Source organism: Podarcis melisellensis (assembly GCF_964234715.1).
Source record: "Podarcis melisellensis genome assembly, chromosome: 3".
NCBI lineage: Eukaryota > Metazoa > Chordata > Lepidosauria > Squamata > Lacertidae > Podarcis > Podarcis melisellensis.
The window spans coordinates 100,356,049-100,381,412 of record NC_138530.1 but is presented as its reverse complement, the minus strand read 5'-3'; the positions used below and the strand labels follow the sequence as shown (position 1 = coordinate 100,381,412).

General features: G+C 40.4%; 1 protein-coding gene across 4 annotated transcripts in view; it reads right to left on the bottom strand.

Annotated features, from left to right (window-relative positions):
- Positions 1–25,364, bottom strand: part of ATAD2B (ATPase family AAA domain containing 2B) — a 53,835-nt gene that overhangs the window by 15,631 nt on the left and 12,840 nt on the right. For 3 of the 4 annotated variants that reach the window (XM_081905954.1, XM_081905955.1, XM_081905956.1), the window contains exons 4-18: positions 24,820–24,973; positions 23,203–23,305; positions 21,931–22,039; positions 21,433–21,549; positions 20,326–20,401; positions 19,646–19,744; positions 19,042–19,153; positions 18,200–18,315; positions 16,228–16,402; positions 14,656–14,744; positions 13,095–13,254; positions 9,314–9,404; positions 1,270–1,581; positions 880–1,012; positions 278–464 (exon numbers count right to left, since the gene is read on the bottom strand). In XM_081905954.1, the coding sequence (XP_081762080.1) occupies positions 278–464; positions 880–1,012; positions 1,270–1,581; positions 9,314–9,404; positions 13,095–13,254; positions 14,656–14,744; positions 16,228–16,402; positions 18,200–18,315; positions 19,042–19,153; positions 19,646–19,744; positions 20,326–20,401; positions 21,433–21,549; positions 21,931–22,039; positions 23,203–23,305; positions 24,820–24,973 (2,033 nt within the window). Of the gene's footprint in view, positions 1–277; positions 465–879; positions 1,013–1,269; positions 1,582–9,313; positions 9,405–13,094; positions 13,255–14,655; positions 14,745–16,227; positions 16,403–18,199; positions 18,316–19,041; positions 19,154–19,645; positions 19,745–20,325; positions 20,402–21,432; positions 21,550–21,930; positions 22,040–22,361; positions 22,596–23,202; positions 23,306–24,819; positions 24,974–25,364 lie in introns of those variants that run through there. The other variant, XM_081905957.1, reaches the window with a different exon arrangement.

The following is a 25,364-nucleotide window of genomic DNA, read 5'->3' as shown; positions in this document are numbered from 1 at the left end:
ATAAGATTTCATTGCCGTTTAATTCTGTGGACTTGGGTAGAAAGGGAGATGGGTACAGGATTCCCTTTTACTTGTCTGACACAGCTTTAAATGAGGCTTCTGCTTCACACAGAAACCCCTATCTGTGTCTCTAGGAACACTTAAAATTTCCCATCCACGTGGTATGTTTGCAAAGAGGGATTCCGTGTTGACATTTATTTCACTGAAAGCCAATGGGAACCTTTCTGCATGTAACATGTTGCGCAAAAGGTCAAAAGGGATATAAAGGCAGACTAACCTGCGCGCATGATTCTTCAGGTGTTTTGGCACTGACTGAATAAAGTGCTGGCAGATCTAATCTGTGCACAGCAATTTTTTCGAGCGAGTGCAAAAGTGCTGGAGCAAGGTGCGAAGTCTGACCTGAATCCCTCTCTCCAGAAAGCAGTAATCTTGGCCGGTAAGAGGTGGGCTGATGGTAAGCTGACCTGAAACAAAAACATTATTTGTTTTAGACCTGATCTGTTTTTACCATGTATTTTTAAATTTGCTATACATTGAGTACTGTTAAGCGCTTCCTAGTGGGCAAGTTGAATGAACTATAGCAACACACCTGCAATTAGTGTGCCCGACTCTCTAGCAGGGAGTTAAGTCAGCTTAGCAGAGGGAAATGGGTGGTGGCCAGGGGGAGAAGCAGGATGGCAAGAGAAGCAAGCATAAGCGAAGAATCTTTATTGGTTGATTCTATAAATCTCTCTAGAAGAAAGGTTTCGGGTAAGAATACACCAGAGCAAACCAAAGCCTATAACAGAGTAGTACCACAAATCACAAACTTATGCAGGCACTACAAGCAGCTATTCCTGTGTAAGTCTTGATGATAAAGTTATCAGAACATCTACTCACATTGTAAAATGAAGGTAAGGTTTGTGTACAGCAGCTGATAAATGTTTCTTTGGTGATCCCGACTGGCAACTTGTCTCAAATATTGATGAAGCATGCTCATCTTCACTATCATCCAAAATTAGACTAGTTGCATCTGTTCAATGAAAATTAAAGGCCAATTAATACATTAGCTGACACCTCCCTCAAACATCATGAAACGGGTGCTTAAAATATATTTTGGCCAAGATAAAAGGAAGCTGTAATTAAAAGGGAGGAAATGAAACCTTTCACAAGAATACACTTAATATAATGCCCCACAGTCTTCATCAAAACATTACTTTAAAACTGTTCTTGTTTTGTTTTGTTTTCTAATCTGATACAAGACTGATTGGAGTGAAAAGATGAAAATACCTTCTCTTTTGTCAGCCTGGCTGAACTCGGCATGAGGAAACACTTTATGTAAAATTGCCAGAATGTCATTGAAGGTTCTTTCCAAAAGTGGCCTTATGATGGGAGATAGTGCATGCCCTGAAGACATTACGGCACGTTGAGAGGCAGGCACAATATTCTGCATTGCATGGTAAAAATCTTGTGCGCTGAGAACTATTGAAGAGACGTCTAGCTGCAGTTTCTGGCTACTGACGTAGATCTGAGGATAGCGCCGTCGCAGGGCAATCAAGGCAGCCTCAGTGCAAAGTGCTTTTATGTCGGCTCCACAATACCCTAGGGCACAGGAAAGAAGAAAGAAAACATACAAAGGTTCCATAAAGCAGCACCAATGTTTTGCATATGTCAAGCACCCGCCTGAAGCCGAAAGCAGCCAGCAGCATTCTGTCAGATTCATTCACAGTGCATTTAGTAATATGTGCAGCTTTAATATAAATCAAACCACCTGCTGGCAACTGAAGAAGCAAATGTTAAAACTCTCTCTTAAGAATAACCATGCCTCTGAAAAAAATTCATTGCAGAAGAACCTATGAGACAAAGGCAAGTGTAAATACATTACTGTTCGACATTACCCGTGTGGTGTATGGACCTCAGGTGTGCAGGAACACTATGTAAGCAAATATCCAATCTCAGGAGGATTGGAACTAAGAAATAAAGCCTTCGTTGAGGTAGAAAAAGTCAAGTCCTCGTGAAAAGACAGGAAGCACTTGCTGCATCTGCTGAAGTCTCACTAGAAACAATGTGGGGTCTGGCTTTCAGGGAAGAAACCTTCCATGCATTGAGGAATTTCTGCTCTCTCCTTCCATGGAAAGTAAACTGACCATCATGATTAAGGAGACTTGGAAACAATCTCTGTGCTGGTATCCAGGTTTTCCACATCATTCTTTGAACAGCCAAAACTACTGTGATCCTGCCTTATAGACAGCTGTGCTATTCAGGACATTTCTACAAGATTAAGTACAGAATGCTCTATATTATGAGTGGTCACTCTGTGTATTTGCTGAACTTAGCTCCTAATTAAATCAGTGTAACTTTACTTAGTCAATATTAATGTCAGCGGCATGCAAGTGCCACTGACATACTCTGGATCTGACTCCGTAAGTTTTGTTCTTGAAAAATGTTGGCTGCCTGTGAAAACATTTAGCTGATGTGTCTAAAGTTACACAGTAAATTGTTAGGGAAATTTGGTGCAGCTGAAGAAGGGACATGGGTGATTCAGTTAGCGCAACCCTCCCTCTCTTCCTTCCCCAAGAAAATTGGCCACCCTGCTCTACAGCAGTCAGAAAGTGTATTCAAAATTATTTGCTCATACAAATATAACAGATACATAATTTCTAAAGTACCAAGAAAAATTATTTTGTCTGAAACATACATTTAATCGGGAGGGGGGGAGGGAGAGAACAGCTCAATTCCTATGGCAAGCAATCCCTGTCATGTTAAGCATTTACAACTGCTTACCAAGAGGTTCCTGTCCTCATATTTACAGTCTCCAAGCCTCCACCATGATACTGACGTTGCCTTTGTTAAGCACTTTTTAAATGCATTGCTGTGTTAGCGATAGCTAACAATCAGTAAGAGTTTTTAGCAGCATCTCTGTTGCGTGAAAAGTAGCTCAACAGCAATGCAGTATGACCCCCCAGCTCCTAAACACCCCGATTTTTTTTGCATTCCCAGGAACTCACCAAAACTATTTATTGAGTACCTAGTGGAATACACTTAATGCTAATCTCATGTTTTACCATAACAAGGACAGGCACAAGACTGGAAGCTTCTGCTTTTGATTAGCTGCTCCTACTTAGAAGCTTCTTGGTAAAAGAAAGACACTGTGGCTGCTGTTGTCCATTGTCACCCAGAGTAGATATAGCCTCTTCCAACAGCATTATTCTGTGACTGAACGTGCTATCTAGGCTAGCCAGAGCCAATGAGAAGATGTGTTGCCTATTGTCTCTGAGCAAGGCATTATCAGGTTTGCCTCCTGAAAACACGAACTGTTCCTTACCTAAAACACAATCCACATTAAAATGCCTATTCTGCTTTCTTACACAGGTTGTTCCTGGGGGGTGAGGGGAGAGCTACTTACTACTTAAAAGGAACTTCACTGGACTAAATCAACTTAGGGCCTGTGCACAAACTTAACTTTGGAGCTTTAATTTGTTTATTTTCTATATTAAAACATTGACAGTTCTCCTAGTTCCCTAAGGAAAATATACTGGCTTATCTTGGAAAAGATTGCAGTTAATTATTCGACCATTACTGTTTGTAGCTGCATCACCCTAGATGTATTATGATCTAGAGCGTACAGAAATAGATTCCCCATGCAATTTGCTTCAAACATATTACAACAACAAAAAAAAAAAATCAGCTCAGCTTACTGGAGTACAAGGTCACTACTGCTAGTAGGAGACTTCAGCTAATTAAAAATATTCTTAAAAGGTGTTCATAAAGTGACAGAGAACAGTTTCAATTTAACAAACAAACAAAAAAACACCCCTGTGTGATAGTTTGAGGTCTTAATTTGAATTATGTCTGACAACTCTTAGACAGCCACGTTTTGGACGCCTTAAGCTATTATGGGATATTGGGCTTGGTGTACCCATTGCAAACATGGCCCAATCAACTGCTTTCTAAATAATCATATAGGCTACAATAGAGAAAGTTGGATCTCATTACTCTTATGAGTTATTGAGAATAATCTCACATTGGAAGACAAACAAATTTTACATATTTTAAACCAGAAGAGTAGTCATATATGGTTATGGGGGAGAGATCTGATATGATAAGGAAGTAAAATAGTGAGAGAAGTTGGACAAAGCAGGTTAAGAATAGGGACATTGTTTTAGATCTCTAGTGATCAATTATTTCAATGGGGAAGTGCAAGGTTCAAAGGCTGGTTGTGAGTATTCATTGGGATATGAATATGTGAGAGTATTCATTGGGATATATATATCTCACATCAATCAGAAATATAGGTAATCTAGAACACTGGTCTTCAGGACCCACTTGTGGGCTGCAGCCTGATGCAAAGTATGTCACAACAGGAGTACTACCACCTTGCAAATATAAGGTAAGATTAAGAAATGGGTCCCCAAAGGCATGTTTGTGCTAAAAGTGGATTCTGGGTCTGAAAAAGTGGAAGATAGCTGCCATAAAAGAATCATTACATGGAGCCTGAACATGGGAGCCTAAATGGTACCCTGATCATGTGTAGAAATTTATTGAAAAAGAGCATATCATGCAATGTGGAAATTTTCAAAGATGACTTTGGGTGTGGGGATGGACAGAAGACAAATAGAAATATAGACGACATCTGCACAGAGAATGGTATGTAATGTACTGTAGAAATAAATATTTTAAAACATTAAAAGTGGAATCAGTTTTGCAGGGAGCATAAAGACAACAGTGCAAAAGGGCCACTGGAACACCCAAACCTTGTGCCAATTAAATCTATTTCCAACGATTTGGCTATGACCAAATTGCTAAGTGGCCCAGTTCAGATGTCTTATTTCAAACCTCCAAACCATAGTTTGGTAAACTGAACAGTGAACACACTCTGGACATTACATTCTACATTCCCTGCCCTCACCATGGCAATTTCCTCATTCACTTCCTGATTTCTTACACGAAGATTTCTGCTAAGAAATCCAAAAACAAGCAAACCTCTAAACCATGGTTTGAAACAATATTTTTGTGGGTTATGAAAACATGGTTTTCAGGCAATTGTGGTTAGCACATATGACATAATTAGCCTAATTCAGGCATCACAGAAAGGGTATAGTGGGGTGGGGGAGATTATCATACAAAAGCACCAGATGAAAAAGCTAATAATAGGAGCACTTGTAAGATCATGGCATGTTTCAAGTCATCCAACTCATCCAGCTTTGGAGGATGAACTGAATATTACTTCACTTTGGTGCTTATTAAGAATAGCACTGAATGCTTTCACTCTGAAAAAGTTGCCTAAAGTGGAACAGAATAGAAGCTGAGACATCTTGACTCAATAAAGAATCTTAAAAATCTTAAAGGAGGAACAGAGAATGACAGCCAAGCTATATGAGAAGAATAAAGGCCGTCTAGGCAGTTATATTTATGGAGTGGTTAGTATGTCTTTGGTGGCAAGTACACATAAAAACACAAAAAGAATCTTCTCTTCTTCTTTGGCAATCACTCGTAGCCGAGTAAGATTGTCTTCGATAAACACGGTTTTAACAATGAGTCCATAAGTGACTATGGAGGCCAATTCTGGATCCACATGTCCTTCCACAGTGGGGACATTGGTTTCTGGGCAGGAGTTGATCACAGTGTGGATTTGCCAAGCGTGCTTCCTCTGAGCATGTTTCTCCCTTGCGTCCTAAGTTTGAGTGTCTTCAAAGCCCATGACACCTGTTGTTCTCCAACTGGAGGCTGTTCTCCAACTGGAGCACTCGCAGGCCAGTGTGTCCCAGTTGTCAGTGTTTATACTACTTTTTTTTTTAGATTTGTCTTGAGACAGTCTTTAAACCTCTTTTGTTGACCACCAGCATTACGCTTTCCATTTTAAAGTTTGGAATAGAGTAGTTGCTTTGGAAGATGATCATCAGGCATCCACACAACATGACCAGTCCAACGAAGTTGATGTTGAAGAATCATTGCTTCAACAATGGTGATCTTTGCTTCTTCCAGTACAATGATATTAGTTCGCCTATCTTCCCAAGTGATGTGTAAAAAAAATTTGGAGACACCATTGATGGAATCTTTCGAGGAGTTGGAGATGGCATTTATAAGTGGTCCATGTCTCAGTACATGTTGGCAGTACAATAGCTTTGTAAACAAGCATTTTGGTTTCCCTGCGAATGTCCTGGTCCTCAAACACGCTGCACTTCAATCAGGAGAAAGCCGCACTCGCAGAGTTTAGGCAATGCTGGATTTCAGCATCAGTGTTGGCCATTGTGGAAAGATAACTGCCCAGGTAGGAGAAGTGATCGACATTTTCCAACGTTACACCATTGAGTTGGAATGCCAGGTGAGAAAGCACCTTTTCAAAAGTAATTCACATCTTCAAGTGGGATATAAGAGCAGTATGTAAAATTACAAACACCCCAAATAAATAAAATCCAAATATCAGAATTCCATAATGATCAGCTTTGTATGCTACTTAATTCCATTTTCATTTACGACCTACTGGAGGGAAGGAGGGCTGCATTGATGAAGTTGAGAGCTAACATAAGATTCAAGGGTTAGATCATAGCAGCTTCTAGGACCTATTGTGTGCCACGCCACACTGAAGTATAGAGAAGCATAATGGCATTACACAGGATGAAGCAGATGTTCTCAGAAACTAGAATAACTGAAGTAAACTGAAGCTATGCATTAAAAAGAATTGACAACATTGTTATCAAGTGGAAGGTGGGGGGGTGAGATTTTAATTCAACACATGAACATGCACTAAAAAACAAGCCTATCGAGGCAAAAATATTTACGTCTAGCTTTGGTACCAAATTAAGAAAGATCAATTCCAACATAAGCTATTGCACACTGGAGCAACCAGACTGATTATCTATATTTTAATCTATTTTAAGTGCAGAAGAGTTTATTGATTGCTTAGTTTGAAAAAAGGCACAGGTGATATTCACATGCAGTGAATACGCCTGAATGATACCACACACAGATTAGAGGAACTTTTCAGTTGAAGATATCTGTACTATGAAAATTAATGTCTATAAATTAATTATTAAATAAAATTTAGAGGTAACTTGAGTGATTTCTATTTCAAGTGTAAAATTCTGGAATAATTTCTTGAGAACCGTTGGGCGAGTAATAAATCCTGCTTTCAAAAGAGCTGGGTACAGAAATTGAAACATAATTTATAAATTTATTCTAAAGGCTTGTTTGTGACCAAATCCATGCAGGAACATTTTTTCCTCGTGCCAAACTGATTAAAAACCCACAGTGTTACTGCAGCTTTCATTAAAATGTATGGCTTGACTGACTTGCATGAGCCATTTTAGAGCTATGCCCTCTGAAGAACCCGTTTTGACAGCGGCTTAGCAGGGCTAGGATTATGCTGGGTTAATTTGCTGAAAGACACTGATAGGTCCAGGGCTTGATAATGTATTTTGATCCCATCCAGTCTGATCCCTATCTCAAATACTTTGATTGGTCTTCAGACAGATTGCCACTTGATTACTTCTGCTTTATTTTGACAGAATTGGCTTTTTAAATGATTTCACACAAATTTGCATTTATTTTTCTTGAAACTGGATTATTTTTCTTTAATGTCCCACATAAAAATTCTGAAGTGCCAGCTTAAAAAACAAAAACAAAAAAACAAAACCCAAATCAAACTTATAACCAAAGTATGTTAGCCTCAAGAAACCAGCCCTGATGACTACAGAACCTGGAATTCAAAATCTCAAAACAAATCTAAGCATTAAGATGTCTAAGCCTAATGCTAGTGAATGCTCCCAATCCATGACTGCTGAGCAAAATTGTTTTCAGATAATTCAGTCATCATTTTCTTCTTTATGCTATCCAAGTTGGGAGAGTTCTGTCTTTAAGATAACCCACAAGGGGTGAACAGCAAGGTGTTTAGCAACTGCATCAAATTAAATGGTCCCAATGAATTTTCAAAATGCTGAATAAATAGGCTACACATTCCAAGCCCTTTTGAGAAAAAATTGAGACAACCTCTTTGCAAATGATTGTCTAACTTGATCTGCCACCACAGCTTTCAAGTTTCACATCTAACAATTGCACTGCAACCGCAGGATTTAAAATATAAATCTAATTTCAGAGGAAAAAGCAGAGCATAAGCTCTGGGATATTTTTCCTGTTTAATTAAACAGATTTTCCCTTCAAATCCAATTGGTTACACCACAGTAAAGGGCATGTTTTCTTATAAGATATCCAAGCCATGTCGTTGCAATCTTAATATTTTTTCAAATAGAAATATGGTCACAACATGAAGGGACCAAAATTCTATTTTGTTATCATCTACCTTCTACTAAATGGTTTTTGCAGAATCCCTAGAAGAATCTACGTGAAATGGGTTTTGGCACATGCTTTCTTACACCAGGCAAAGCTTAATTTGTCATTTGCTGGATATTTTGTTTTCTTCTCACCAGAAGATGTTGGGGTCTTTGCAGATCAAAAGTGGAGGAATGCTGCTTCGAAGGTAGATGTTCCTGTGGATGAAGAGGATAATTCGGATGTACAGTAGCTGACTGAATGGATGGTGTTCAATTTAAAATTTTACTGTTTTGATGTGGTAGACCCAGTGACCTGATGTTGTGTTTTTCCTAAAAATTGTTGACTAGCAGCGTAAGATGGACAGAAGATGAAAAATTGTTTGGAAGAGGCTATGGTTATTTGTTTAGGGTTGATTTATTATGTTAACACATCTCACTTTTTCTAACCTACTGATTTTATAGTATAGTTGCTAGTATGGTAAGGCTTATTTTTATCTTGAACAGCCAATCTACTACTCAGTATTTCATGTCTGGTGCTCCATAGTATGTTTCAGATATCCAGTGTCCAACTTTAGAGAAAGAAATACCTATTCTGTAACTAGCATACTCTTAAAAGTCTTGAGGATTCTTAGCTCAGTTGCCTTCCAAAAACCATTTCAATAATAAAAAAGACAGAACTCTTTAGCATCCATACATGTAGGGAAACAAATTGGTTTTTTTCTATTTTATTTGTAATATAAAAAGAGCTGCCATTGTCCTCTGGAAGACCAGTATCCCATAAGCTAGGTAGCTTTGCATGTTCAGTCCTATAAAGGGATAATCAATCATGCCAAAGTTTTCGACATATAAACTGTCTTATAAAGGATCTGTGTTGGTAACAGGAAACATCAGTTAAGATAGTATATGAGCAATAAATTAGTATGTATTTCAATTTTCTAATATGTTTTAACAGTACATATGTACATAATTTAATAAGCACACATTAAGGATTCTTACAAAGTAAAGAAAAAACCTTTCAAGAGCAAAGACATTTAAAGTGAAAGCACTAATATAATACCACTCACCGACACATTTTTCCGCTAATTCTCCTAAAAAATGATCAGACAATTTTGGGTTCCAGTCCCTGGTATGTATTTGGAATATGTGCTTTCTTGCCTTGGAAAGAAAGAATAAATTCAGTATTAAGAGCTGCATCAAAATATATCAAACCTATCACTTGCATGAACAAGTTAATCAACTAACTTAAATATATACACACACACCTTATTATTATTATTTATTAACACACTTTTATATCACCTTTTGACTCTTACAGGCCAGATCCACCATTAGTATTAGAAGGGGGGGAAATACAATACACAATTAACAGATTTAAATCAAAACATTAAAACCAAGAACAGTGGAGTATAAATCTTCATTGCGAAATTAAAAGCTGCTTAAAGTCAGTTGAAATGTACAATGCTTTTATTCCCAGCCCAAAAGTCTTCAGGGGGTGGGAGCAGTCTAACCTCTCTAGATACAGGATTCCATAACAGAGATGCTGCCACAGAAAAGACATTATCTCGTGTCCCGACCAGATCCTTTATTGTGCTGGGGAAAGGAAGTGGTGCTCTTCTCAGAGTTGATCAATTTAAGTTAATGGAGATGACTAACTTCGGCTCATGATCTTAACCTATGAACAGGTTCACACGAGAGGCAATGGTCTTTCAAATATTGTGTCTTAAGTCGCTTAGGACCTTATAGGTCACAGCACAAACAAATAAGAAGCCAGTACAGTTTATATATGGCTGGTGTAATATAGTCTGAAAATATTCTAATCTTATATATATAGTCCAGTGATCTGGTGGCTGCAGATTGCACCAGCCACAGTTGGTGAACACTGGACAGCCCAACACAGCGCTCGTTGCGGTAATCTACCCAGAAGGTGACCAATGCATGTAATACTGCGGCCAGATCCAACGTCTCCAGGAAGAGATGCAGCCAGTGACTCAGGCAAGGCACTCTTGGTCACAGAAGTTACCTGATCATCAGGAGCCCCCCTGCCCAAGCTGACCCTGAACCTTTATAGGAATTTACAAGTATCCAGGACAAGCTGCATTCTCTGTCCTGAATTAGCCCATCTACTGCCCAAAACCATCTCTGCCTTGTCTAGACAAAGGCAAAACTTGCTAGCCCGCATTCTGTCTTCACTGCTTCCAGGCAACATTGCACAGCTTCCACAGTCTCCTTGGCATTAATTGACAGGGAGAGATACAGATGGGTATTATGGGCCTATTGATAACCAGGGGTCAGCAAACTTTTTCAGCAGGAAGCTGGTCCACTGTCCCTCAGACCTTGTGGGGAGCTGGACTATATTGGGGGGGGGGGTGATGCAAGAGAATCACGAGCCCCGGTGGCCGCTTACCTGTGTCTTGCGAGCGGCAGGGGCTGGCGGCGGCGGAGGGACGATGAGCGGCGCGCGAAAGAGCTCTGGAGAGGGGCTGCTTAAAATGGCAGCTGCTCAAGCGCTGCTGCTGCCGCTGGCACCAACAAAGCCCAGCCCCCTTCCTCCTCTAGGCAGGGCAGGGAGAAGCCAGGAGGGAGGGAGGAGGCGCCGCCGCTGTGTGAGCAAGAGGGAGGGAGAGGGAAAGAACGTGCGTGCTGGCGATTCCCGGACCGTCCGCAGACCGGCTCCAGAAGGCAATTGGGCCTGATCCAGCCCGCAGCCATTAGTTTGCCAACCCACGGATAAGACCCAATCCCTAGATCAGTGGTGGTGAACCTATGGAACGTGTGCCAGAGGGGGCACTCAGAGCCCTCTCTGCGGGCACGTGCGCCCTTGCCCCAGCACAGAGCCATCAGAAGGCAAGGGCGGTGCGTCGAGTCCTCAGCTCAACTTGGCCAGCCAGAGCACCATGTGCACGGCGGGTCGGAGCAGGAAACTGTGCGGCAGGAGTGGGGATGTGATGCCCGTCAGGGCACCAACTCTCTCCAAAACGGGGGTCACAGCTATTCTTTGGCCCAATTGTTCAGTGCGCCCAACTGTGCGGAGGCTTCCGGAGCATATAGTGGCAATTAGTATTTTGTGTGAGTGGGTTGTGAAATAGCACCGGCAATGATTATGGTGGGCCCTCAGTTTGGGGAGCCTCACAAGCAGGACAGTAAAGAGCTGAAATCCCCGAACTGGCCTGTCTGCTGCAGTGCCTTTAGGGCTCCTTTTGCTCAGCACAGGATGCCCAGACTGAGAAGGTGCCCTCGTGGCCAGGGAGGGGCAAAGGGAAGGGCAGGGTGGGGCATTGGTCTCATTCGGATACACGACACCCATCCCCAAGCAGGCGCTCATGTTGTTGTCAGAGGTTGGGTATGGATCATGGGACTTGTGTCTGAGTAGAAGCGCCTCAGATAGGGCGTTGGGGGGTGCAAAACGGAGCCAGAACCTCCAGGGCGCACGTTTTCCCTTGGGGAGCTTCCGGTGTGGGTGGGGAGGGCGCAGCGCTCTGCACACGCTCAGAGGCGTGCTGCTGCGTTGGTGGGCCGCCGACACTTGTGAGCAGCCGCCTTCCTCCTCCTGCTGCAAGGTTGAGGCTTTACACACCCTGCATAGAGGCCGGTCGGGGCTCGGCAGGGGAGCAGGGCTAGCACATGGGGCAGCCCCCGGGGCCCTTTCAGGAAACAGCGGCAGGATGAGGGGCGTGATTGGGGGCGCCGCTCTGCATGTGCTCAGAGGGCCACACCAAGAACGCTTGCTTGCTTGGGCTGGAGCTTAAAACCGGGGAATTCTTAAAGTGTGGAATTCTCTGCCAAATAATTTTAAGTCAGAGAAAGCACTTGGGATTGCTCTCCTTACTTTGTTTGGATCATCTTCATGCAAACTTTTACCTTTCAATAAAAAGTTGTTTGTATCATTGAAAGCTCTGTTATTGTGTTCTTCTTTTAAGACAAAAGATGTTAATGTATGAGTTGTTTTTTCTAAACTAAAACCTCAGCATTCAGGTTAAACTGCCTTGTTGGCACTTTGCGATAAATACAGTGAGTGAGTTTTGAGTTGCAGTCTGGGCACTCGGTCTCTAAAAGGTTCGCCATCACTGCCCTAGATTGTCTCTCCAAGCTCACTTTTGCTCCCAAAGTAACTGAAATCTTGGGATGATTATATAAAGAATTTTACAGGCAAATCGGTTAATTTATGCCCTCTCATTTAATCCAAACTAATTATGTGCTTCCCCATTTAATTTTTAACAAGCAGTTTATTACTGCAGAAAAATACCACAAACATGATTATTCAGGCAGTATAATAGAAAGCTAATACTTCAAAGGAGGACTTCAATAAAGATAAGTTAATGCAAAAGAATATAGGAGATTATAGTTCTGGAAAAAAAATTAAAAAATGTTGCTGGCTATTTCTATTAAGATGTACACCCATTCATATCAGGAAGAAGTGAACTATATTTATTCTCAGACAAAAGCTGAGTATAAGAATGTTGGCATGAAGGAAGCCATGAACTTTTACTGATATGGTTTACCTACAGAGGTTTTTTTCAAATGTAATATAAGAAGACTATCTGGCACTACTAGGTTCTCTTTAGTTTAAAAAATTTGCTTACATGAGAGCCGGTCCTACCATTAGGCAGATGAGGCAGCTCAGATTTTGGAAGGGCAGCAAACTGTTACCGCTGCTGTTTACTGATCTGCAACAGGCATCAAAATGTCTCTGATCAGTCCTGGTTTACCTATTTGAATTTGTATCATTTAATGCTGACTTATTTGCTGTACTATGTATTATGCTTTCAATTAGCTTCTAATGTTGCCCTGGGCTCTTGAGAGGAAGGGCGGGATATAAGAAATAAAATAACAACTTCACATTCTTACCTTTTGATCAGGCAGGCTAAAAAGAAATTCCCTGTCAAAACGACCAGGTCTCCTGAGTGCTGGATCTATAGAATCAAGTCTGTTTGTAGCACCAATGACAACGATTTCTCCTCTGTTGTCTAATCCATCCATGAGAGCAAGTAGAGTTGACACTATAGAGCTAAAACAACATTTCAACCACATTTTTAGGGAGAACGTTCAAAATATGTAAATACAGTCATCAAAGATGTTTATAACCATCCTAAATAAAAGACATGGAAAACCATGACATGTATGGCAAAACCAAAATAAGCCTTTCACAAATGGAAGGGTTCCTTCTTTCCTTACAAGATTTGGCAGAGATATCCTGCTGGCAGAAAGGGGAAAGCAATTCAGAATCATTCTCTTGTAAAATCCCCCCCCCCATTCTTTTTGCTGGGTCCCCCAACCCTCTGCAGAATATTTTCAGAGTGTACGAAGGTGTTTCATTGTGAAGGAAAGTCAGAAAAATCATTGTCCGCTCCTTCTACCAGCAGGAGAGTCCAGAGTCAAACACTGCTTGTGGGAGACTGGATCCCAGCCAAGGTTAGCAACACTATAGTTATGAACACTATGGTGAAGCACTTGAAATGATCTATCATTTTTGGTGTTGCTCATAGACAAGGCCTAAGTATGCAAGTGACAAGCATTCGATCCCAAAAGGCATAATAATTCTGAATATGTCTTCTCACAAAGTTATGTCGTATCCCATTACTGAACAAAGAAGAGTTTCTTTTATGCCCTGACAATGCTCCACAGAGAAGCAACGTAAAGAGCAATCCTTAACCTGTTTTTGTTTGATCCTTGCCCACCTACACAAAATCTGGAGTAAACCTTTTGTTGTTGTTCAATCTCTCCCAAATAAAAAAGAAGGAAAAGCTTTCTCTTTACTGTCATAGCCAAAGAGATATACCAGCTATCTTTTGCCTATCACTACTGCTGCAGGGCGAATTTCCAATCTATTCACAGCCGCATTTGAGCCTCACAGCCCTTTCCACTATATGAGGTTCCTGTATCAGTTATACATCAGTGATCAAATAAGTTGCTAGAATTAAAACGAAGCTTACCTTGCAGAAGCTAACAAAAAGTATTTTGTTCACATGAGATAAAAGTTGGGGTGGGGGGGAATCCAGTTAAACCATTTAGAATGTTCTCCCGACAATTTGCTTACTAGTAGTTTTCGTGTTACATTTTATTTATCATATTCACTGACCTAAATATTTATGGGTGGTATTCAACAAAGTGCTTCCACTAGCACAAGAACCTTTGGCTGCCTAACAGAATTTCCACTCCCTCTCCTCTCCCCACAAACCCCTTAAATCTGTTCTGGCGTGTCCCCAACCCTCCAAAGAAGATCTGTGGAAGGCACAGGGAGCGTGCAGGAAAACTCAACTGTGCAAGTGGAAACCCTTGTGCTTGACAAAGCACTTACCTGAATCCCGCCCTATGCACTTAATATTAAAAGGTGTTGGATCTACCATTGTGTGAACAACAAAACTGCGGAGCCAATACAAGATATTCAGAAGTAATACACTAGGATTACCTGTGAATCTGGTCCTGCCTGCTAGAACGGACTGGGGCCAATCCATCAATTTCATCAAAAAAGATTATGGATGGTCTCATCAGGTATGCCTGGTGAGCAACAAACAGTATTAGTTAAAAAAGCACAAGAAAAGCATTTGTTTATAATGCCAAGGACTAAGCCTACCTGTACCTTTAATTAACGTCTAACTTGAACTGCTGTCCTTCTGGGTAAACCCACTCTGGTCATAAATCTAAAGTTCACCCACTAAAGGTGTTCACTGATCAAATGCATTTTACTAAATGGCAACAGCAATAATAGTACAAATTCAGGATACTGTTAAAAGAGGGGGAAATAAACAGGTTGTTTCTCACATTCTGCAAGATTACTTTCGTAAGTCTACCTCCTGTCTCTTGCCAGTCATACAAGTACCATTAAATATTTTCATTTTGTGAGAGCCAAGATTCACTTTCAACAGTTCATCTGCTTGGAGGGAATTGTAATTGTTGGTCTGTTCCATATGAGATGGTCCAGAGTATCACTGCAGTGCAACTCTTCCGGTGTTCAGCTGAGAGGTATGAACTGTCAGGGTAACATCCCTCATCTTCTAATTCAAGGTAAAAAGAAGCTGTAGCAAGTTTTTTGCTCAAACAACCTGCTCCTATTTCTTTCCAAGCAGGTACACCCAACCGATCCAACAAAAAGAAAAGTTTGATGAACACACTATAAAAAGAGAACAAGCCTCAAATTCTAATTTACACAGAGAACGCTTTGTCCTCTTGTACGTTTCTATTCTAGGAATTCACCTAAGTGATCTTGTTATTTAGTATTCTAAGAAAAACTCGATAGCTTACTTAAACTATTTCTAACAAAATCTGACAATTATAGAGTTTGATCTTAGTTTTCACTCTGCTCATGGAAGAACTGCTTCTGTTCTTGGGAAGACCCCTTCCGTAAACAGAAGATCCTACATTTTATGTAGCAAGAAATTAGGCTCCATTCCATACTGCTGAGTTCCATCAGTACACTGAATATGCTAGTGAACAAAAGCTTTAGACAATCTAGATAATATATTGTTTCCTTTGTATCTTTTTATATCATCTGCCAACACAGTGCAATTAAGCACTGCTATAAGAAACTAGGGATTTGAGAAATTATGCCTGTTTTGATTTTCACAGAGTGAAAGCAACTGTAGGGAGGGATGTGTCCCAAAGTAAACTTAAGGCTGTAGGGAGGGATGTGTCCCAAAGTAAACTTAAGGCTGAAATCCTATCATTACTTTATTAGGAGCAAGCCCCATTAATCTCAATGGGACTTAGCCTTGAGTAGACCTACATAAGAGCCCAGAAGAAAGTGCCTTGGTGTGCTCTGGTCCAATTTGGCAACATGACCTCACCAACTGCAAAATAAGATCATTCAGAGCAAGAGCAATGCTTCCTGGATTTTATTTCCCTCCCTGTGTCAATAGGTGAATTTTTACCGCCTTTTAACATCCCTGCCTCCAGAATCACAGCCTACAACGAAAACGTTTCTGACAAGCACTCCCATCCTGTTTTGGTTGAAACTATCAAAGAGATAATGTTGTGTACTAACTTGATCGAAGAGGAGTCGAAGTTGCCGTTCAGATTCACCAACCCATTTGCTGAGACAGTCTGCTCCTTTCCTCATGAAAAAAGCAACTTTTCTCTCCCCTTGTGTGCATTCATTGGCCAGAGCTCTAGCTACCAAGGTTTTACCTGTTCCAGGAGGACCATAAAACAAACAGCCCCTGAAGACAAATGGATAAATATAGTAATCACTATTTCTTTGTTTCTTGTTCGATGCAGAAAATATTTGTTACGCACATGGCACGAATGCCAATAATGATGTGCCCAACATTTCCCCCCGGGTTTGTTCATTTTTTGTTTGGGAATATAATAATTATTCTCTCTGTTCCAAATCATTTAAAGAGAAAGGTAAGTCTATCACTTCTTGCTGATGTGTCAGCTGCCAGGTCAGTGGGTTCTAGTGCAGGGGTCTGCAACCTTTAAGACAAAAAGAGCCACTTGGACCCGTTTCCGAAGGAAAAAAAAAAAACTGGGAGCCACAAAACTCGTCATTATAAAAATAACTTTTTGTCACTTTTTTATTATTTCTTTGTTTGACCCCTCAGAATTACTCCTCCTCATAGAAATAAACGTTAAATTAACAAGTTACCTTTTTGTGTGTGTGTGTTCTTCACTCCCCTTCAAAACAGTGACCAGTGTACATGCCCCCTTTCAATGCAGTGACCAGCGTACATGCCCCTTACAATGTAGCGGGCGGGCGGGCGGGTGACGTCGGGACGGTGCATGACTAACGCACGCACCGCCCCCATGCGACGTCACAGCCAGTACAGCGCCCGCCACAGTGGGGAGTGTCGGGGCGCACAATGCACCTCCTCCCCTCACTAGTATCCGCCCCGGAGCCGTGGCAAAGGTGTAAAAGAGCCACATGCGGCTCCGGAGCCGCAGGTTGCAGACCCCTGTTCTAGTGCAATATCAAAGATTAAAAGAAGCATCAGATATATTTCTAAAGATTGATTGCCAAGAGGAAAAGTTTTTACTGGTAAGATTACAATTCAAACATCTCTCTCTCTCTCTCTCTCTCTCTCTCTCTCTCTCTCTCTCTCTCTCTCTCTCAGGTTTTCTTACCCTTATGCAAATCTACCCAATATTTACTGTAAAAAAACCCTTACTGTAAAAACCTCAAAGCAGTTTACAAAATGAGGGAAAAGGCAGAGGAAATCGATTAAGGCACAAGAGGAACAGTAGAGTGTTGATTCTATGATTTAACATATTGGTTCTGTTAGAAAAGCTCTGTGTCTCCTGCTGCACAAGTTTGCCATGTCATGAAACCCATTTTTGCCAACTTCTTGTAGTTATTTTAAAGGCTCTGAATAACACATCTCATCTCTACTGACATCACTGCAGGAATCTTCAAAAATGCAGTAACTTCTTTCCCTGGTCAGATTAAATCCAAAATGCTACTATGCTTTTTAGACCACACATAAAAAGCCTCCTAAGCTTTATTCTTCAGAAAGGGCCTGACACACACATTCGCAAAAGAAAAGCAAATGTTCGGTTCATCAGACCTTCCACATTAACAATCCTTTTTTAACCACAGCAACAAGCTATAGAGGTCCTGACCATCATCCAGTAAAATCCCTTATGCATATTTAAGACTCTAAGCAAACTAAAAAAACAACAACATTGTACACTCTTCAAATTACTTTTGCGATCACCACCCCATCACAGCTCCTAGTCAATTGGACTGAGCCAAATACATAGTTCTTCTAATTGTATGTATTGGAATTAACTTAATCTGAACTTTACAACTAGTTGTGCTAAGTGGTTTCTTCAAGAAATAAGTGAACGGTGGACTTAGCCGGCCAAATGTTCCCTTCAACATCACTTTTCTTTCACCTCTGTGTTGACAATCTTGGGGAAAGTGGCATAGTACATCCCAGAGTATGCTAAATTCCTTCTGAAGCACAATATACATCAAATACAAAGAAAATTTATATGAAGGGAAAAAATCTACTTACCTTGGTGGCTGAATTTTGAATTTTTCAAATATTTCAGGATAAAGAAGAGGAAATATAACCATTTCCTTAAGTGCATGAATATGATTGCTCAGTCCACCTATGCTATCAAAGCGCACCTAAAAGGGAGATAAATAGTATTTTTTAGCTATTGGTTTCATGTATAATCAGCATAAGCTTAGAGCAGGGGTGAGGAACAGGATCCAGGCAGTGGGTTGGACCCCCACCTCCCGGATCATTCCCCACCATGGCCATTTTGGCAGGTGGGCAGAGCCTCCCAAGTGTCAGTCATCTGACATCAAGGGACCCCAAAAGAAAAAAATCTTCTGCAGGTACAGCACCTGCCATACCTATAGAAGAAGATCCTTTGGCATTGCTGGTTTCAATTCAATTCAATTCAATGCAAAGGGGCACTTGTGCTTACTGCCAGCCCCAACGGGGTACTCCACAGCTCAGCTGACTGCTGCGGGCTTGCTATCACCACTGATCAGCTGATTGACACTGACAGCAAGCCCCCCCCCCCAGCTAAGGTACAAACAGGAGCATTTTAAGGCTCCCAACTGTTCTCTGGTACCCATGCTCCCACTTGCCCTATATCTAACATATTATGTCAGGTATGGAACAGGGAGGCATTCGCAACCAGGTTTATTAAACTATGAATTTATTTTTAACTTTGGAAGTGTAAATTATGGTTTCCTGGTTTGCTTGTTTTTGAGTCAGCAATATACAACACAACAAGTGCTGATCTAATCAGGCAACTAATTATGCATTTATGTAAGCTTCGGATTAGCAATTCCAATTAGTTTGTTGTAAAATAGTTATGAAGACAAATAGATGGAACGCACCGATTTGTCAAGAATCATAGGATCTACATCAGCCAAACTTGCACCAACTTTCACTCGTTCACGCAGGATTCCACAGGCCAAGTCTTCTGCTCTGAAGTTCATAGGCAGACATCTGTTTCAATACAGATACAAAAACAGCACTCAATTAGGTCACATTCAATTTCAAGGTGAGCAGGGTTGCCATCCAATGAAACTACATGTATGTCAAGGGGGAAACCATATGATGTTTCAATATGTCCCAACATAATACTAATAACTTCAGCCACCATGAGGAAAAGTGTCGCTAAGTGTCAGGGACAAAGAACCAAAAGACTAATTTACAATAAGGAGTATGAGTACGACACATGCAAAGATACAAAATCTGTACAATAAAAAGTATAAACCACATAGTTTACAAGCAAAGTCTCAGACTACATCCCACCCATGCATCTTTAATTTAAAAAACACTTAAGGAGCAGACTTGCTGCCAGTCAGAACAGAGAATACTAGATTAGATGAGACAATTACCTGACTCAGAATAAAATAGTTTTGCAAGTCTGACAAGCTTCACCAAGCCAAGTATAGTGAAGCTGTTATTTCCAAGTTGAAAAGAACAAAAAATTACCTGTTCCTTGCTCTTGCCATGCTCTTAGATTTTCTTCTTTCAAAGCGTTCTTCATCTGAAGAGGTTGTATCACTGCTATGAATAGCATGCTTCTTTCTCCTATGGAAGCAACAAAAGTATTTCACTGAAGAACAGCATGCATTCAGCGTTCCAATGCTAACAGTTAAGAACACCAACAAAATGTAATAAGCAGAGAAAACCACCTTATCTTCATACACTGAACCGGCTCAGATGTCATGATAAACCAGTTTCTTGTGAGAGGACTAAGTTACAAGAAGCCTCGCACTATCCCCCCACCCCTTCATCAGCATGTAAGACTGGAAGCTTCATTTTTATTAACTGCAGGTTGTCATTTTATTGAATTCCAACTAACTATGGTTAATCTTAAGCAAGATTTGTTCGAAACAGGAGAAGTTAAAGCTCATGTTTATAATGATATTTTGAAATATTTCACTATGGCCTAGTTCTGTTGTGACTTGATTTAATAAACCATGATAAATTTGACCAAGTTTATCACCGTCAGTGTACTTCCTGCTCCCCTATGTGTGTGTCACAGAAACATTGTCTCTTTACATTTTGGGGGGGAAGTGACTTGGGGGAGAGAAAGTAGTGCCCGTGGGACTCTCTCAAAATTCCAAATGTACCTATATGCCCCCAAACATTGCTGGCCCCTGATTTACCTGATATGGCTTCTTCTTGCAGGAGATCTATGTATGTCAAACAATGCATTTTCCCTTTTCTTCTGGTGTGCGGGCACTGGAGAAGACAAACCAATTTGAAAAACAATGCAATACAAATTTGTGTACTATTATTTTCATTTTCTTACAGATTTATACAAGCAACTACATGCTCACTGTTAGGTATCTTGCTAAAGCTCACAACCTTTATGCAAAGCTCAGGCCTTTATGCAAGCAAGCAAGCAAGCAAGCAAGCAAGCAAGCAAGCAATAAATAAATAAATAACTTTTTTTAAAAACTCCATCACCACCATCATCATCTATTTAAATTAATTATGGGCTCTCCCAGTCCTTTATACCAGGGGTAGGAAACTTCTTGTCCTCCAGCTGTTGCTGGACTTTGAACTCCATTTGTCCCTGAGCACTGGCTATGATAGATGGGGCTGATGGGACCTGGAGTCCAACAATTGGAGAAACACAGATTTCCCATCACTGCTGCACACAGCAAGAGGGCAGAGAGAAAAGGAGTCACACAGGAGAGCAAAGTTCTACTGCTTATCTCATCATACCTAAATGGCAGAGATTGTACAAGAATTGTCAGTGAAACAGACACAGAGTTAGAACCATACATAATTCGTTCTGAATAGCTGGAAGGTTAGATGCGTTTTTCTTTTTCTTAACTGTGGTTTGACATTTTATCCAAACCAAGTTAACATTAACTTGAAGCCATGGTTTCAAACAAACCAGTCTATATTAACCATGGTTTGTTTAGAATGTTATAACAAGCCATAATTACGAAAAAGAAAAAGCACCTGACTTCCTTCCAGCTATTCATTCAGAAGGAAGAGCACATGAGCTCAAGGCTTGCCTAAGCTCATTGATTATTATCTTATACTATGCTGTAGTGCAACATGCAAATGTGGCAATAATGTCTTAAAGAACATCCAGTGCAAAAAGAAAAATACTATGAAAGGCCCTTGGGCTTCCAGCAGTTAAATAAATCATCAGGTAAAAAGGTACCATTTCTCTTGCTATACATTGAAGACAGCCTGACCAACACAGCTACTAAAATTAAGGAAGAGTGGTGTGCATGTTTATGCTTCTCTGTTACCTATAGGAGGCGCTTGGTATCTCTCCACTGTTTTTCTTTGTCTCAGGTTATATGGACGATCATTTTCTTCTCCCTCTGCCTCCTCTACTTCAATATCTCCATCCTCTTCTTGAGATTCTAGAAATAAAAGGCAAATAAAGAATTTATACAACTTCATTGCAGACTCTTGTAAAAGGATTCCTGTTAATTTGTAAAATGATTCTAATAGACAGACAGACAGATAAAATTTGGTCACAAAGAGTATTTTTATAATATATCAGGATAAATTTTATCACAGGTGATAAAGAATTTAAAATCAATCTGTTCAGTGTAATGACAGATTCAGTAAATTGAATATGTTCAGAGCAGAGATTATTTTGGTCTGTGGGATATAACTAAACAAAATTAAAGATATCAGCAATTCCATGACTATATAATCTTGTAACCCCTATATTGGCTTTTTTACACAAACATTTTCAATAGCACCTACAAAGGTAGCTAGCTAACCTCTGTCATTACCTTCTTCTTCCCCTTCTGTGGAAACTTCATGGTGGTTCTGGATTCCATAGCTATTTCTCCTCAGTGATTTCCTCCTCCTCTTGACACGTGAATACATATCCATGTTTTCCTGGAATAAAGATAATATCAGCATGATCTGCATTGTAAAACAAGAAACACGCATCATCTGGGAAGTGTTCAAGGTGAGAAATAAGTGATGCTTGGTACTATAAGCAATTATAAATCAGCTACTGACACTGAAGACACAGTGAGCATGTTGTCATTTCCCTACTACAGCAACATCAAGACCAACAAAACAAATTTGTTACAGCATCTATCTTCACAAATTTATGCCATACAAAAATATTTGCTATTGTAATAGTGGAGCAGCTGCTATTGAACAAGCGTTCACATTTTGGGGAAAGGAGCACATTCAGCATTCTGGAACTTACAGGTGGTGCACAGTGCAAGTGCCCCCAATTATTCTGTTCAAATTCTTTGGTCTTCTTGCCACCATGCAGCAATGGGACGCCCACAAAGATGCTGCCCAAAGGTTGGGAGCCACAGAAATGAACCAGAGACTCTGGGATTCCACCACACAGAGCTACAGCTTCCCAGCAGCCAATAGGGTTGCTTGGGAGGGCGGGGCTGTTGCAACTTAGCCAGCTCATAAAAGAGGAAGCCTTGTTGCCTCATCAATTGGCTTTCACTTATCAAGCCATTTGCCATTGCATTTCAACAGTTGTGCAAGTCTGCTGAGTTGTGGCAGATGGGAACTAAGACAACTCCCTGAGCTATGGCTAGCTTTCAAATGTGCTGTTGTACTGTTCGAGGGAGGCCTCAAGAAATCACAGGAACAATACAGGCCCTGACCACTCAACAGTAGAAGAAAACAACAGCTGAACTGGTCTATATTAACTTTGCAAACCCAAAGATGGATCAGCCAAATATGTGCTACACACAGAATTTGTATTCAGTTTTGCCAGAGGTTATACTACTGCTGTTAGATTTCCACCCCCTGCCACACACATACACACACACACACACACACACACACACAAAATATAAATTGACAGCTATTTTATATAAGCCTATATCACATACCTCTCCCTCTCTGCTCCATCGCTGTCATGATTATTTGCAAATGAATCAAACATATTAATTTATAATTTTAAAAAGTCAATATTTTATTCATCTGTTTAAAGCGCTGCATAGAAGATACAGATATCTTCAAAATGTTTAAAATTGAAAGGGTATATTTTTATAACTTGAGGTCTGGAAACTTGAACTTACAAATTCTGTATCTGTCCACATGCGCAACCGTTCCACTTCACCTGATCGCCTATTCCGTCTGATGTTAATATTGTCCATTTCCTGAAGAACAGCTTCAGCAGTGCTGTAATATATGAACATGGTTTTTAAATGATATGTGATACTGTTTACTATGCAAACAGTAGTGCTCAGCACTGAGATTAAGTGCTCTGCATCCTCATTTGAAATTGCTCCATCAAGAGAAAGCAAAAGGATGCTTTATCGCTTCATCTCCCTCTAAGATCAGGTGATAAAGCCTTCTACCTGCTCACTAGAGATGAAGAATAAAAAGCAGCATTTTCCTCATGTTAGTACAGGTATGTGGGGACAGGGTGTCTTGGGAACACTCTTTTTATTCTCCATGGGTCCTACTGTGAACAGGAAAAGGTTCACTTCCCCACCACCACATTACTGCTAGGGTGGGGAGAACTTTATAATAGCACTCATCCTGCAAAGAGTGTGTGTGTGTGTGCTCTGTGTTAACATCTGTGTTAACACAGTAAGTTGTGAGATGATGATTTTGTAATTTCGGGAATTCTGTGAATGCAAGGTACTCATGGAATGCTGTATGACCTAAGCAGTTATAAATTGCATGAGCATGAATAATGGATGCTAGCTTGGCCTAAATTTATGAGAGAAGAAAATATGATGAGAAATGCTACTGCCTTTTCTACCATACAGTGGTACCTCGGGTTACATATGCTTCCGGTTACATATGCTTCAGGTTACAGACTCCGCTAACCCAGAAATAGTACCTTGGGTTAAGAACTTTGCTTCAGGATGAGAACAGAAATTGTGCGGCGGCAGCAGGAGGCCCCATTAGTTAAAGTGATGCTTCAGGTTAAGAACAGTTTCAGGTTAAGAACGGGCCTCTGGAACGAATTAAGTACGTAACCAGAGGTACCACTGTATAAGAATCTAGCTAAGTTACTAGAGTGTGAGAGAGAGTCTATGGATGTATGTGCACTGCATGAGTGTGCATGTGCAAGTGTACTTTGTGGTCTCTTTTGCGTATGTATGCTGCACGTGTAGTCTGCAAATATATTGGCCATGCACACCACTGCCATGTGGTACTTGGGAGGGGTGGCTGTCAATTGCCCATAGCATTTAAAAAAAATAAATAGCCACCCCTGCTTTATAGGTCACAAAGAGAATAAAAGCCACCTGCCTTCAGTAGTTACACTGAAATAAAACCGTGATAAAAACTGGAGCATAATAATGTCCAAGCATGAAATTTACTATACAGTAGATTCAATCATCGTTGTTAACATCTGTAGTTTCAATAACTTTGCAAAAACCATAGGATGTTAGAAGCTGAAGAAAAAGATCAAATCTCTGTTAAACGGAGTTAAGACTAAAATAATCCAGAAAGGAAACCAATTTGTATGCATGGCTGTGTTTGATTAAACAAAAATTTCAATATTTTGACCAACAGTTCTGCACTAGGATATATTTGTTAATGATATGTCAAACACTTAAATCAAAAACTAATTAGTGGCAATTTAGGAATGGCTAAAGGACGTATTCTCGCAATCTGAAAACAAAATATGTCAACAAAGCCAGTAATCTAGAAAACATTATTGGAAAATTTCCACATACCTGTTTACTAGTTGGTCAAACAGTAAACTCTGATTCAAACTTTCAAATCTGTTTTTTCTGGATCGGCAACTTTTTCTGATTTCTCTACCTCCATTTATACAGGCATGGTCCCCATCAACCTTTTTCTCCCCACGAAGAGAATTGCTTTTGAGAGCTGAAATGATTTTAAATGTTTTAATAAGAATTATATGCTAATACTGATAAATTTAAAATATGAAATGTACAAGTACAGTACAGTAAGAAAGCTGGGAAGATACTTTGTCCCCTCTCACTTTCCTTGCGGGATCACTTTTATTATATTCCAACTTGACAGATCAACCACATGCCTAAATTCAGGTAAGTCGCCTTGTCTCTCTGCTTATTTTATTTATTTATTTATTTATTTATTTATTTATTTATTTATGTATTGCATTCATATCCCCTCTTTTTATTCAAGGAGCTCAAGGTAGAGATCATGGTTCTCCCCCTCCTCATTTAATCCCCACAACAACCCTGTGAGGTAGGCTAGGGCTGAGACAATTACTGGCCATAGGTCACCCAGTGAG